Consider the following 14,017-nt stretch of genomic DNA (forward strand, 5'->3'; position numbering starts at 1 on the left):
TTTTAGATCAATATTTTAGGATAGTTTAAAAAATATCTTTACAGGGGTGTTATGTGCATAAGTTTCCTTTTTCCTAACCTTTTGGTAAGGCAACAGTGATATTATGGTGTCAAAGTTATTAGGCCAATTTACTTCACAGTGAGAAGCCCATTACAATTCAAAAACAGCTGCTGAGGTCAACTTTCTGTGCAAATTCTGTGGTGCAAACCTGCTATTAAGAAACTAGAAATGTAATAACATAGGCCTACTCTGTCCATTTTTGTGCAAGCCATGGAAAGTTTATGTGATAAAAGTTTGAAACATATAACACAAGTACTTGAGACAGTCATTCTAAACCCCAATCAAAGCAGACCACTCACATATTTAACTATTAATAGTAATAGTAGGCTAATAGGAAAACATTTGAATTGGAGTTGCGCACAGTTAGTGACGCACGACGCCCCAGCTCGTCAAATGTTGCGTCTGTGCGCGTCACGAAAAGACGTTCTGAGGAAACAGCTGATTAGTTGACGACGAAACCTGAAGAAACGTTCCCGCAGGTCAGACATCCGACATCAAAAACAAGCTTTAACGCAGCAGAGGTCGCTGTTGGCTCAAAAACTACAAAAAAAAAAGGATTTCAGCTTTTAATAACTCCGCCTAGGTCTTTACTGGAATGCTTCAATATTCGTAACATTAAACTAATAACTACGTCGATCCAGCTGATGGTGAGTTTGCAGTCAGCAGTCAGCTCTTTTATTGGCTACTTGTAAGTTAGAGGACAACAGTGTCTGGCTCTGTCTGTTCATCTCATTTGGCAGCCTTGTTTTCATCCCTCGTTTGTTTTAGCCTGTGTTTCTGTGATTGATGGATATTGCTCAGTTCTTGTAACCATGGCAATGCTGTTTCAAATAGCCTACCTACGTTGCACAAAAGATGAAGAACATCAGGTTTTTCATGTTCTTTGCTGAACTTCATTTGATTACTTAATACTTTTTCATTTCGTGATGCATCGTTTTGTATTTTGCACCAGAGAAAAACAAACATTTTCCTGTTAAATTAAGTTTAACTTGACATTATTTTTTACAAAACATTAAATAATCTCAGCCTAAAAGGTGATGATTTCATTAAATTGTTTCTCTTATATGGGCAAATGTGTAAAATTAAATGACTGTTGATTTTGTATTAAATCAAGCCATTTGCCTTGTGCCTTGTTTAATGATAAAAAATAATAATTCAGCTTTAATCAGATGCTGCACTGTTGCGTTTTTTTTTTTAGTTTTTTTTTTACTTTGCTATCATTCTTATTATCTTAGATGTATCTTGCAACCTCTTTATAAGTCCTGCCCACCATGTTGGAAACTAAAAAAGTGCAACATAATGTGGTCCATCTTTCAGGTGTATGTGTGATGATTAATGTACCTCATCATTTCATGTTTTCATAAAGTGTTTCTGTTATTGTTCCTATTCTGTAAATCATGTTGGCCACCATGTTTGGATTTTATCTTTGCCTTGTCATTGTTTAAAGATGAACATCAGCTCACATGCCCATTGTGGCAGTCGCACTAGCAAAGAAAATATCCTACATTCAATCAAGCCAGAAGTATCGCAGGTCCAGCGGCCCAAGCAGCGGACAGTGCTAGGTGTGCTGTCAGAAAATGAGCAGCGTTGTCGATCCCAAAGCCAGGTATGTAAATGACCGAGTTAAAGTGTATTGTTTGATTTGCAATCAATTTCCCCTCACATAAACGTAACATTTACTAAATGTGACAGTCATGCTGAGTTGTTTTTCTCTACAGGGAAGTCAGTTCTCCAAACACAGTTCAATCTCAGACGGCTCCCAGCTCACCTTTCTTGGCTGTCCCTCTAGTTCCAGCTTTGATGTGTATGTGGAAGAGGCCTGTGAAGTTGTCCTCGCAGCCTCTGGTCAAGAAGTTGTCTCAAACAGCTATTATGAGGATGCAGAAACCGCTGCACTGCAGAATGAAGGTGTGAGACTGCTCCTGGAACTGAGTTCAAGTGCGTTTGTTAAACATAAACACATCTCATATGTAATACTTTGTTGTTGTTCTTCACCAACATTTTGTTTTTTCTTGCAGGTTCATGCCAGGATGTTTCTATGCAGTCTGAAAATGATAAATACCTGATGTCAGAGCAGGTGCTGTGTGTTTCCCAGTACGCGCAGGACATTCACCGGCACCTGAGGGAGAGTGAGGTGCAAAATAATCTAAACTATGAGCACTGAATTATTAGTTTCACATTACTGTTTATGGGCAACATTAAATGCATTGCCCTTGGAAGGATTTGCACAAGAAATACTTGATGATAATTTGTTTCTAACTCTAGATAAGGTTAAGGCCAATGTCTGGCTACTTAGACAAACATCCAGAGATCACCATCAGCATGCGGGTCATCCTGGTGGACTGGCTGGTGGAAGTCGTAGAGGAATATCAGCTTCGTTCTGAGACTCTGCACCTCGCTGTCAACTATTTGGACCGCTTTCTCTCCTGCGTGGCGTGTGTGAAGCGGGGCAAGCTTCAGCTGGTTGGCACAGCTGCATTAATGATTGCTGCGTAGGCAAATCTTTTTGTCCATAAAATATAACAAGTTCACTGCCCAGTCAGTCCCCAAAATTGACACCGAAGCAATGTTTGGAGTGAAAACGAAAACCTGATATTGCTTAATCTTGCAGAAAGTATGAGGAGATCTCCCCTCCCGAGCTGAGCGAGTTTGTGTACACCACAGACAGCACCTACACTAAGAAGCAGCTGGTCCGGATGGAGCATGTTTTCCTCCGAGTGCTAGCTTTCAAGATGGCAGCACCCACTATAAACCAGTTCCTTCAGCTTTTCATGTCCATTCAGCCTCTGTGTGCCAACTCAGAGAATCTTGCACAGGTGAGCAAAATAAATGACAGTCAGACTTTAAGTGTTTATCCTCTACTTTTGATTTTACAGTAATCCAATGTCCTTTTTACATTACTGTGACATAACTACATGTTTTTGTGATTTTAGTATTTAGCAGAATTAAGCCTGCTGGAAATTGATCCATTCCTACAGTACAACCAATCAACAGTGGCAGCTGCAGCGTACTGCCTAGGTATCTACACTATAAACAGATCTCTCTGGGTAAGTTTCCAGAACAATATCTTCGAGGAAGTGCAAACTTTTTAAAATGGAATAAGCCAAAATCTGACTTGGAATTATTTTTCTGCATATTTTAGCCTGATTCCTTACATTACTTTACTGGTTATACCATGGGTGAAATTGTTCCTTGCCTGAATGAACTGCACAAGCTGTACATAAGTGCTGAGAGTCGCCCACAACAGGCCATCAGGGAAAAGTACAAGAGTTCAAAGTAAGGCATAGTTAATAGTTTTCATAAAAATTAATGATTTTACAAACAACTACTGTTGTTGCTTTTGAACGTTTTATGAATTTAATGTTGAAGCCAGGACACAATTTCACTTTTCTAAATGCTCTGTTATCTGGGTTTTTATGTCTCTATTCACAGGTATTGTCGTGTGTCATTGATCACCCCGCCTGCTGTTCTACCTTTCCTATGACTCACTGCCTCGCCCGTCCTCTGAAACTCCTGCCAGTCCATAATTAAATATGAGACAAAGTATTATACTGCCAGTCCCATGAAGGCCATACTCCACTGCACACTTTAAAACCTTATTATTATTTTATTTTTTTACAGCTTCTTCAAATACAATAAATTAATTAAAAAATCATGCATGAGTTTAGAATTTGAATACAGGTGAACATGCAAGGTTTTACATTCTGGTCAGTGATTCAATGTAATTTTTTAAAAATATTTTATTTAAAAAATATTTTTTTCAGAATAATGCTGTCTTTAAAGTTTAAATCACAACATCCTCCATATTTGATGGTCTCTAATATATGCACAAAGTATTATAAAGTCATTTTTGTAAGCTTTAGGCTACCTGAATATTGATATAACTTTTTCAGCCATAGGCCTATGTATTTGAGCGAAAGATAACACATTACAAAAGCAAGCGAGTTGAATGTTATATATTGCTATTCCTATAAATAAAGTTTCGAACTCTTGATTTATAAACATTGTAACGTGTAGCCAGGGGTTTTATTTTGAAAACGTTGGCCGGAACCAGTGTAGTCACACCTTCACAGGTTTGACGCTCGTGAGTAGTTCCGCAGATTGTCAGTGGCCCCTGCTGCTGCTGGGAGTCCAACAGATTGAATTGGTAAGTGAAGTGCACTTATTCAATGAGAGAAGACGTTTCAACATCCACGACAGTTCAGAGAAACTGTCTAAAATTAATACAAGGACTCTCTGAGACAACTTTTTTTTTTCCTTTTAGATTAAATCAACATCCGTTTCAAGGTAAGCCAGATTTAACTTGAAACTTTATGTTGATGTCCAACGGTCTGGCGTTATATCTCTACAACTAACATGAACTGATACTTGATACTGAGATAAAAATGTTGAAATTCTCATTCTCACTCTCACTCTCACTCTCACTCTCACTCTCGTATGGGCGGCTGTGGCTTAGTTGGTAAAGTCGTCGCCTCTTAACCAGTAGGTCGAGGGTTCAATCCCCAGCTGAGCAACATGTCGTATGTGTTCTACGACAAGATACTCAACCCTGCATTAATTCGTGGTGGTGTAAGAAGAACTGTCTCTTAAAAAAAAAAAGAAGTCATTTGTGATATGGTGAATAGAGACTTCTCTTAACAGCTTCAACACAGACATGTTGTTCAGGTTAAACCTGATGACATAGTAACAGCCAACAACAACAAAGTTGCATTACAGAGATTTTTTCCATATTAGTTCATCTGCTCTGTCTTAATGCTAATATATTTGTTTTCTATGTAGGCCTATATTGGTCTTGCTTTATGTAAAATTAATACACCTTGTTTATTTTGGTGACAGGTAGGCCTATACCCTCCAAGGTGTCACATATCCCTTTAATTTTGCAAATCTATACTTTTATCATTTTTATTAAAAACAAACAAACTCTGCCACCAGTGACTGCATTTTCTTCTACTAGTCCAACATATTCATGTTGTTGCTCATATTTCTGTGTGTTGTTCTCCTGTTTGTCAATCTGTATTGTGTCTTTTGATTATTTAGTGTTACGTAACTGCTTGTATTTCAGATTTTTCCCTGCCAAGGTACTGGAAACTAAAATGTAGCTTTAAGCTCACTCTTTTCTTATACCTCATATATTAATTGAACAAGGTCCTTTTACAAATAAAGAAATACTAAATTTTTCATTTTATTATCCCTTATTACATCTTTGTGTTTTTTTTTTAACCATTAGGCCAAAAAGAAACAAATTGAAGCAGGCCAATTACTCTAAACTGATTTTTTTTAAAGTAAACAAAGACTAATCACAGTTACAAATGTATATTATATACTCCTAAATTCCTTGCTACGTCTTTTCTGTCCTTTCTAGTCTCTGTATCTTCTCATCAGCATGGCAGAGCCTGCTGAGCTGCTGCTCATCAGAGACCAGTATGAGTTGGCATTTCAGTCTCTGAGCCGTGGCCTGGCAGCTGAAGAAGCTGGGAAAAAAATGGAGGCCCTGGAGTATTACAGGAAAGGTCACCAACACCTTACCCAAGGAGTGGAGATCCCCACTAGGGGGGCAAGGCAGCATGGAGCGACGTGGGACATGGCCAGACAGCTTCAACAGAAGATGAGGAACACGCTGCAGACGGTCAACACCCACCTCTCTGACATGGAGACCTCTCAGCAAAAAACAGGATTTCAGAGAGGCCATCTATTAAAGGATCTTCAGCCTCCCCAAAGCTCCCTACAACACCTCTACCCAAGACTACCTGCTACCAACCAGAATACAATCCCAACCCCTAGAACTCCCCCTCCCAGGCCTCCCTCCCCTGCTGTTCTGCACACACACACAGTCCCAGCAGCCTGGCCAGGAACAACAGCCATGGCAAATACAGGGCAACAACCTCCAGCATATACACTGGAGCCAACAGCAGGCCATCGCAGCCTGGCTTGTGGTCCTGCTGGAGGGAGCCTCCAGACTGGAGCCACTGCAGGAAGAGATGGACATGAGCTGCTTTTAATCCATTCAGGGGTGCAGATGTTTTTCGTGGCACCAAATGGACAGGTCAGCTCCCTGTCTTATCCAGGCTTCCTTCGCATCATTACATTTGACAACCAGCAAAAGGATTTCACAGCAGGAAGGCTCTCAGCATTTATACATGTAAGTAAACAATATGTTTTAATAAGTATGTACGGTATGTGGGTGTTGTATGTCAGAGAAGATTTTTTCCTGGGGTGTGTCCTAAAGACAATTATGTTTGAGCAGTGCACACACTTCTTACATTCGACCAGTTCTAGAACTACCTGACTCATGAGGTTGATGTTGTATAAAGTTACTGATTACAAATGATGCTGTCGTGTTGTCTCCATATACATGTATCCTTTTTAACTTATTCAAGTCTTATGACAAAAAATGGAAACTGAAGTTTCCTTGTTTCTGATCTATGTTTTCAACAGGGTTATATTATGACAAACAATGACCATTTTAATCAGCAATAAATCAGATGATTCTTTCACTTTATCACTTTATTGATTAGATGCCTGGTCTTTTAAAACTCAAAGAACAGTCCAAACACCTGTCACATTTCCCTAAAGCCAAAGGTGATGTTTTCAAATGTTTAACAGTCCATAACCAAACCAATAATCTGTTAATTAACATATAAAACAGGAAAATAAGATGCAAATCTTTGAATTTAATGAACCAGTTCATATTTGGCTTTTTTGTGTACTATATTGGTTGCTTAAATTGATGTAATTGAGCTATGATTTGCATAATTGTAAAAATATGTAAGCAGTATTGCTCAGCCAGCGTTTAAGAAATGTATTTTTGTTGCTTAATGTACAATGTTTTAAGCACACTCAGATTATAAATATTCAATTTTTTGTGAAAGTTTTCATATTACTTTGATGACACAATATCTCATACGAAAATAAAATATACTTAAATTCATAATTTAGTTATGCTGTGTCATATTCATGTACGCACAATGTGTGTTGGTTGTTTTGAATCAATTAAGAACTTGTGAAATAATTCAAATGTTTTATAGAACCTCTGCAGAGCTCATATTGCTTTTCTTTGTACTGCAGTGAAACCCATGACTCTGTGCTCGCTCCACACCAGGCTGGTGGGCGGCTTGCTTGTGTTCTGGTCCTGCTTTGTTTTTCAGTAACACAATGGTCCCTTTATGAGATGACTCTGCGCTTCTGTTGTGCCGCTGGTCAGTGTCCGGCACCCTCAAAGGGTCACTCTGTCAGGTGGCATACCAGTGGCGGGATGTAGCAGTAAATGTACCTATTTTACAGCACCTGATATTAGTGGTGGGCGATATAACGATCTTAGATCGTGAAGGATTTTAACTTGCTGACGATCTGCCAAAGCAGAGAGATCGTAGAACCGGGCTAATGTGTTTATTCTATCATGCTGCAGTTTATGCTCTTACACAGACACGTCTCCCTCCCTCCTTTTTTGCTCCGCAGCGGTGGAAACGAAACTTAAAAGTAAAGTCCGCAAAAACAACTCCATCCCGATTATATGCAAATGTTCTGATATTTTCTCAAACCGACACGGCGTGAGCAACAATTAACTTATCTGCATAGTTTGCACAGTTAAGATTACATCTCAGATAGCGACACAACGAACCTTTTAACGAGCCGGAGAGATGTAAACAGTCTGCAGAGAGTCAGACAGACAGTGATGGGAGATATAACCCAGGTGTTTAAAATGTTGCTGTCGAGCAGCAGGCAGGTAAGAGTGAGTAACCATGGTGACTGTCTGTCTGTCAATCAACAATGTCCCGCCCCCTCTATGAATTAAACTCTTCTGTCAGTAAAACTTACTTTGATTATGTGTCACAGAATTAACACATTTTGTATTATGTTTGATTATATATAAACTAAACTAAAGTTGGTCCAATGATGTCATGAAAAACAACAAAAAAGGCTGCAGAGCCTGTATGAAGCTACAGCTGTAGGAACTCTGCAGGGCTAAATAGAACAGAAACACAAGAACTTGAAGTCTACATGTTTTTAAATGAATGCATCACTGCGTGAAAATGTTACTGATGAACATAAAAAGAGGACACATAGGCTAACTAAATCATAATTTCAAAGTGGTGAGGAAAACCTTCAAATTGTGCATAAATATTGATCGAATTGAGGGAAAGACATTTCTGGTGCTAAAATGTTCTGGGTGAGACCTCCAGACCTCCTACAAAGATGTTTTTCAAATAGACTTGTCAGCGCAGTTTTTGTGCATTTAAAAACATGATACAGGGAAATAAGTTTGGTTGAACTGGTCAGTAACTTACAAATTTGTCTAAAGATCCTCTACTTGATATAGGATTTTTCATGATGATTGTTATTTGAATATTCAAGGGGAAATAGTCACTTTTATGTGGACTGGACTCTGATGGTACACCTAAATGATAATGCATAGCTACTTATTTGAAGAATAACGAACATTAGGTGCATTTTGATCAATTTAGTGCACACCCTCATCTTCTCAATTATGACATTAGGCTTAAAGCCTGTAACATGTCTTTGAGAACCGATAGGTGTAAACATGGGTCATAGGCTGGGGTTGACAAGCAAGCGAGTGACTTAAGACTTCACAAAACCAACTTTTGACATATATACAAAATAATTGGGAAGACAGTGCATCTCATTTCAGGTATCTATCATACTTGCTTATAAAAGTGGGCATGAAGCGTATTTTTTATAGAATTATTTTTGGGCTTTTTATTCAAAAAGGACAGTAGATTCAGAGAGTTTAGTAGAGTCAAAAACTTGGCAGTGAGTGAGAGTGGGGAATGACCTGCAGTAAAGGAGCCACAGGCTGCCTGCTTCGAGAACAACCTCTGTACATGGGGCTCACAAACAAATCGCTTATCCAACCAGCGCCCCTTGAAGTGTATTCTGGCTGTTTACATTTAAACCAACTACACCTGGCAATCAGTTAAAATAATACAGGTAATGATCAGCTCTTACCACATGTATTTAGTTTAGATCTGTCTTTGTGTTTTAGGTGTGTGACTGGCTGTACCCGCTGACAACAGACACCCCAGTCCTTCTGGCTAATTCTGGGATCTACATGTTCCCTGACTGTCTGTCCGAATCTCCAGGGTCCTACGTGGGTTTAGTGTTGTCCTCTGAACTGCCAACTGCTGACAGAGAGATGTTCCAGGACATGCTGTCGCAGCTGGCTGACCTCAGAATCCAGGTGGGCTTTTTACCAAAAATGTAGGGAAAATGTACGGATGGGCAAGGATATGGATGGAGTTAACAACATGAACAATATGCATTTTTTTTGTTTGTTTGTTTTTTGCTATTTTAGAGATGTAGGGATATGAACAAACTCTGATTTGAAAACTAAGAAGGTCTTGTCAGCTTAGGTGGGTGAAGCGAAATTTGCTTTGAGTAGAGATTGATAGTGGGTCGTTGTCAGGCTTTGTTTGGGCTGAGCACTTAAGTTTCATTCTCTGAGCATCAACAGGAGAGGCAGTTGACGCGTGTCACACCCTCTGTTAATTGCAAGTTGAAAATCAACCAGGGGCGGGATTTAGTGGAACTGCCAGCAGAACAAGCTCTGATTTGAAAACTTGGAAGGTCATAAGAGATCAAAGAGCAGGGCTGAGGGCAGCAGAGAGAAAATGGGATAAATCCAAACTGACCTCAATGACTACAAGCAGACTTGTCTCATTTTCCTCCAGCCTGAAAATGGCCAAGACAACATATTATCAGAACAAGATATGCAATGCCACATATACAAGAAAAATGTTTCCTGCTTTTAACTCACTGCTTCAACCACCTCCTCCTCCACTCTCCGATCTGTTCACACCAGATATGTTTGCCTCATATTTTACAAGGTTGCAACCATCAGTCCCCAGTTTTCTGAGCCTGACCAGCTCAGCCCAAAGTGCCTAACTCGAGTCATTCTCCTCTCTGACTGAGGACGAAGTCTCTATGCTTGTGCTAGACTCTCGGCCCACCACCTGTCCTCTAGACCCAATTCCATCAAGCCTCCTGCAGACCATTTCCTCTCCACTTAATGCTGCACCTAAGCATATCATCAACTCCTCTCTGTAACGAGTGTGTTCCCCACTGGATTCAAGCAAGCTTGGGTCACCCCTCTGCTCAAAAAACCCACACTCAACCCAGCCCAGGTTGAAAACTACAGACCAGTTTCTCTTCTGCCTCTGAGTTTCTGTCCAGAAACGATCTGCTTGACCCAAATCAGTCAGGCTTTAAGCAGGGCCACTCTACAAACACTGCACTACTTGTCAGTTACAGAATCGCTACGAGCTGCCAGAGCTGCGGGTCAGTCCTCAGTTCTATTACTGCTAGACCTGTCTGCTGCCTTGTCTGCCTACTTCCTGGGCGATCTTTTAGAGTGTCTTGGAAGGGAGAAGTGTCCAAAGCGCACAGCTTATCCACAGGGATACCCCAAGGTTCAGCGCATGGTCCCCTTCTCTTCTCCATATACAAGAGCTCCCTTGGTTCAATAATCCGCTCTCATGGCTTCTCATACCACTGCTATGCTAACGATACCCAGCTCTTCCTGTCATTACCGCCAGACGATGTTACAGTTGCTGCAAGAATCTCGTCATGCCTTGCTGATATCTCTAAATGGATAAATGAATGCCACCTTCAACTCAACCTTCCAAAGACTGAGCTCCTTGTCATCCCAGCCAGTCCCTCTATGCAACCACAGATCAATATCCAGCTTGGTACAACCAAACTCATGCCCATAAAGTCTGCCCGGAACCTGGGTGTCATGATTAATTACCAGATATTTGGATAAAAGCGTCTGCTAAGTGAATTGTAGAATTGTAGAAGTGGCTTATAGGAATGAATGTTACCTGTTTGGGTTCACATTTAAAAAAAAGCATTTTTCTTCATATCCCTTCTATTATCAATGTCATAAATATAAATGATCAGCATATGAATTAATGGATTTTCTTCCAGGGTCCAGAGGGGTCAGGGTCACAAGTTATCAACCTGAGTGAGAAAATCCCCCTTGGTACCCCAAAAGGTGATCAAACAGTGCTGAGCGTGCCCGCAGGGGAGAAGGGAAAACTACTTCCTGGATGGAGTGAGAAGATGGCACAAGGAATCTTGTCAGGTGTGTTTTTAAGCAATGGTCTTCAAAAATTATGAGGCAAACATCATTATTGGCTTTTACTCTATTTACCAAACATGACCACTAGAGGGCATTGTTCACCTTTGCTGCAATGTCTTCTGAACATGAGTAAAGGAAGTTTTTGTCTAACCACCTTTGCACTTTCCTGCAATAGATATTTTGTATAAGACATACTTTTGCCAATAAAAATGTAACACTCAACATTTTTCTATCTTAAGGCGCTACAAAGTTGAGTCTAGAGTTTGTTAAAGGAGCAGAGGCAACTGGAAGGGCCATTCATAAAGGAGCAGCCAAGATCCGGGACCACATCACTCCTGAGGACACTCCTTCAGAGGTCAGCCCCCGTGTCACCAAAAGTCTTCAGGTGGCTAAAACGGCCAGCGGGGGCGCTGTTCGGGTCAGCCAATTCATGGGTAAGGACTTTAATTTATGCCATAAGAAGTCTTACCATGGAGAAATCATAATCCTACAAACAAACAGAGTTCTGTGTCAAGGCACTTTGGAGAAATGATAATGAAAACATAAACTTCTATTGGATGTTAAACAACCACACAAGAAAACTTTAAATAAAAAAGCTAATTGATTTCTGTACTTTTAAGTGGCAAGGCTATGCACCTATATGTTTACTTGTGCATGTGTGTGTATTCACAGTTGATGGAGTCAGTGCAGTGGCAGGACATGTGGCAGAGAAGATAGCACCACATGTGAAGAAACATGGTGCAAAACTCGTCCCAGAATCTATGAAGGGTAAAGATGGCCGCCCTTCCAACATGGATGGAGCCAAGTTAGTGGCAGTCAGCAGTGTACAAGGTAAAAAGGATGATTCCAGGTTATGCACGTAGTCGGATTTATTTATATACCCTTGAAAATTGTCTGATCGAACATAAAACCCCTGAACGGGCATGAATTGGCTTTTTAATGTTTGCTTAAAGATGGAGGATTTAAGTATTTATAGATGACTTCAATTTTTTAAAATTTGCATCCCCACCAGGTTTCTCTACTATTTGGAATAGTCTGGAGACCGGAGCAAAGCTTATTGGCAAAAGCGTTACAGCAGAGACTGTCAATATTGTGACATATAAGTAAGTCTAAACATTCCCCATTATTTCTTCTTTGTTACATTGATAGACATTTCTTGATCATTTATAGACTATTGTAGATCTTTTTTTCTAGCCTGTTTCTGCATCTGCTTGGTCACAAACTGTAGAACACTGGATAAGAAACATGTTCTTCTGTTACCTTCTCTTTTGCTTTCTTCTTGGTACGTTGGGAAACTGATCTGCTTATTTCTTTTCAGATTCAGGGGCTTAGAGAAACTATTAAAAATGTCCAGGAACATATGACGGCACTGGGGAGTAAAGGCAAAGACTTTTGAACTAACATTTCACTCTGCATTATTTACAGACTTTTAATTAACCAAGATCAAGTCAGAAAAGAACTCAGTGAGACAAATGCCAAATCTAATGGAGCAGCTTACACATAATTCTATTATAATGTTGTTTTCATAAAACTGACTTTTTTTTAAATTAGATTTTTAAGTGAACTTTGAAGTATGAGTTTTGGGTTCTTTTTTGACTAGGTGTATTTAAAGCCTCTGTTTTGTGTTTGATTTTCTGAGTTGGTCTGTAGGTCTGTAAACCAAAGCTAAATATCTGCTTGTGTTGGGTGGTGCTGCTCTTGCTGTTCAGACTATCTGTGCCCTCCTTTTCTGGTTTGTTGCTAATAAAACTACTTAAAAATAAGATATGGACAATGTGTTGTGATGTTTTTGATGCGAATCAAAACACAAACTCACATTGAACTGGAATTAAAATGTTGTGCACAAATATACTTTCAACACCAAACCACTACTTCCTAACTGCAGTATTATTTGTGGTGAAGGTATGGTAATGATGCAGGTGCAGCCACAGACACTGGTCTCAAGTCAGTGATCAATGTTGGTGTTACTGCGCACAACATCGACAATCTGGGAATTAAAGCCATCCTGAAGACCGCAGGCAAGCAGACTGCCAAGGCCATGGTGAAAAGCCCAGGTGGAAAGCCAGGAGACATTGAGATGAAGGAGGCCCAGAAAAGAGAACATCAACCAGAGAGGAATACAGAGAAATTAAAGAAAGAAGAAGAGAAGAAAAAAAAAATATGAATGTTAAAATAATTTAAAACTTGGAGTAAGTCTGAGTCAGAATTACATTTTTATTCTTTTTTAAAGTTATTTATGTCTCTAGGTCAAGGTAACAGGGCAACAATACTTAAATTCTGAAACAACAGTACTTGTTTTTGTGGTAGTATTTTAACCTGTCATAGCTACTGAAATGTATTTTAGTCAATTTTCTGTGCTTGTTTTCATTTAGATTCATAGCTTTAACAGTAAAAGGTTAACGTGTTGAATCTACACAACTTTGAAAGCATAGATGGGTTTGAAAATGGCCATAATGTAAAATAAAACAAATGCAGTACATAAAGAAATGTTAATACCACATTTTAACTACTATTATAAATACCTTTTTTATAAGGAATGTTTAATGAAAGTTAGCCTAATTCTGAGATGAAGTTAAATTTCATGCTCATAAAGCGTGAAGTGAGCTTTATCAAATGGCTTGAAATTTACATCATAGCTGTGTCCCATTCCAGCGACCGCAGTATGTAGTAATGGATACATTTATTTATTTGTATTATAATAAATAATAAATAAATTATATTACGGGATTTACTCGTGTGTTGAATATTTCACCGAGGTAGAAATCAAATTTCTTGTATCCGTCCGTCCGTATGGTCCGTCCAGCCACTAAAATGTTCCGTTACGTCCAAAAACGCCCTAACAAAACCGGAAACAGGGGTCTC

General features: G+C 39.5%; 2 protein-coding genes across 5 annotated transcripts; both read left to right on the forward strand.

Moving 5' to 3' along the window:
* Positions 1–321: 321 nt before the first annotated feature.
* ccna1 (cyclin A1) lies at positions 322–4,070 on the forward strand. 2 transcript variants are annotated; one of them, XM_065963254.1, is made up of 9 exons: positions 322–707; positions 1,508–1,666; positions 1,779–1,998; positions 2,079–2,194; positions 2,326–2,552; positions 2,672–2,876; positions 2,994–3,107; positions 3,203–3,336; positions 3,493–4,070. In XM_065963254.1, the coding sequence occupies exons 1-9, from the start codon at positions 705–707 to the stop codon at positions 3,542–3,544; spliced, it is 1,230 nt and encodes a 409-aa protein (XP_065819326.1). In that variant the 5' UTR covers positions 322–704; the 3' UTR covers positions 3,545–4,070. The 2 variants fall into 2 exon arrangements, with proteins under 2 accessions (XP_065819326.1, XP_065819327.1); XM_065963255.1 differs by having other exon boundaries at positions 1,779–1,968.
* On the forward strand, positions 4,068–13,895 carry sparta (spartin a). 3 transcript variants are annotated; one of them, XM_065963253.1, is made up of 9 exons: positions 4,068–4,207; positions 4,325–4,347; positions 5,423–6,199; positions 9,062–9,256; positions 11,002–11,158; positions 11,395–11,589; positions 11,828–11,986; positions 12,168–12,258; positions 13,058–13,895. In XM_065963253.1, the coding sequence occupies exons 3-9, from the start codon at positions 5,444–5,446 to the stop codon at positions 13,317–13,319; spliced, it is 1,815 nt and encodes a 604-aa protein (XP_065819325.1). In that variant the 5' UTR covers positions 4,068–4,207; positions 4,325–4,347; positions 5,423–5,443; the 3' UTR covers positions 13,320–13,895. The 3 variants fall into 3 exon arrangements, with proteins under 3 accessions (XP_065819325.1, XP_065819324.1, XP_020505759.2); XM_065963252.1 differs by having other exon boundaries at positions 4,198–4,347; XM_020650103.2 differs by lacking the exon at positions 13,058–13,895 and adding an exon at positions 12,474–12,918 and having other exon boundaries at positions 4,201–4,347.
* Positions 13,896–14,017: the final 122 nt, after the last annotated feature.

This window comes from Labrus bergylta, chromosome 14 (assembly GCF_963930695.1).
Source record: "Labrus bergylta chromosome 14, fLabBer1.1, whole genome shotgun sequence".
NCBI classification, from domain to species: domain Eukaryota; kingdom Metazoa; phylum Chordata; class Actinopteri; order Labriformes; family Labridae; genus Labrus; species Labrus bergylta.

What these genes read in the sequence shown, in the direction of transcription:
- ccna1 (XM_065963254.1), top strand. An exon ending in GCTCCTGGAACTGAGTTCAA is followed by an intron (nt 1,999 to 2,078) that starts GTGCGTTTGTTA and finishes TTTTTCTTGCAG; the next exon opens with GTTCATGCCAGGATGTTTCT. An exon ending in GGCACCTGAGGGAGAGTGAG is followed by an intron (nt 2,195 to 2,325) that starts GTGCAAAATAAT and finishes TTCTAACTCTAG; the next exon opens with ATAAGGTTAAGGCCAATGTC.
- sparta (XM_065963253.1), top strand. Translation starts at nt 5,444, where the DNA reads ATGGCAGAGCCTGCTGAGCTGCTGCTCATCAGAGACCAGTATGAGTTG. An exon ending in TGGCTGACCTCAGAATCCAG is followed by an intron (nt 9,257 to 11,001) that starts GTGGGCTTTTTA and finishes ATTTTCTTCCAG; the next exon opens with GGTCCAGAGGGGTCAGGGTC. An exon ending in GGCAGTCAGCAGTGTACAAG is followed by an intron (nt 11,987 to 12,167) that starts GTAAAAAGGATG and finishes CATCCCCACCAG; the next exon opens with GTTTCTCTACTATTTGGAAT.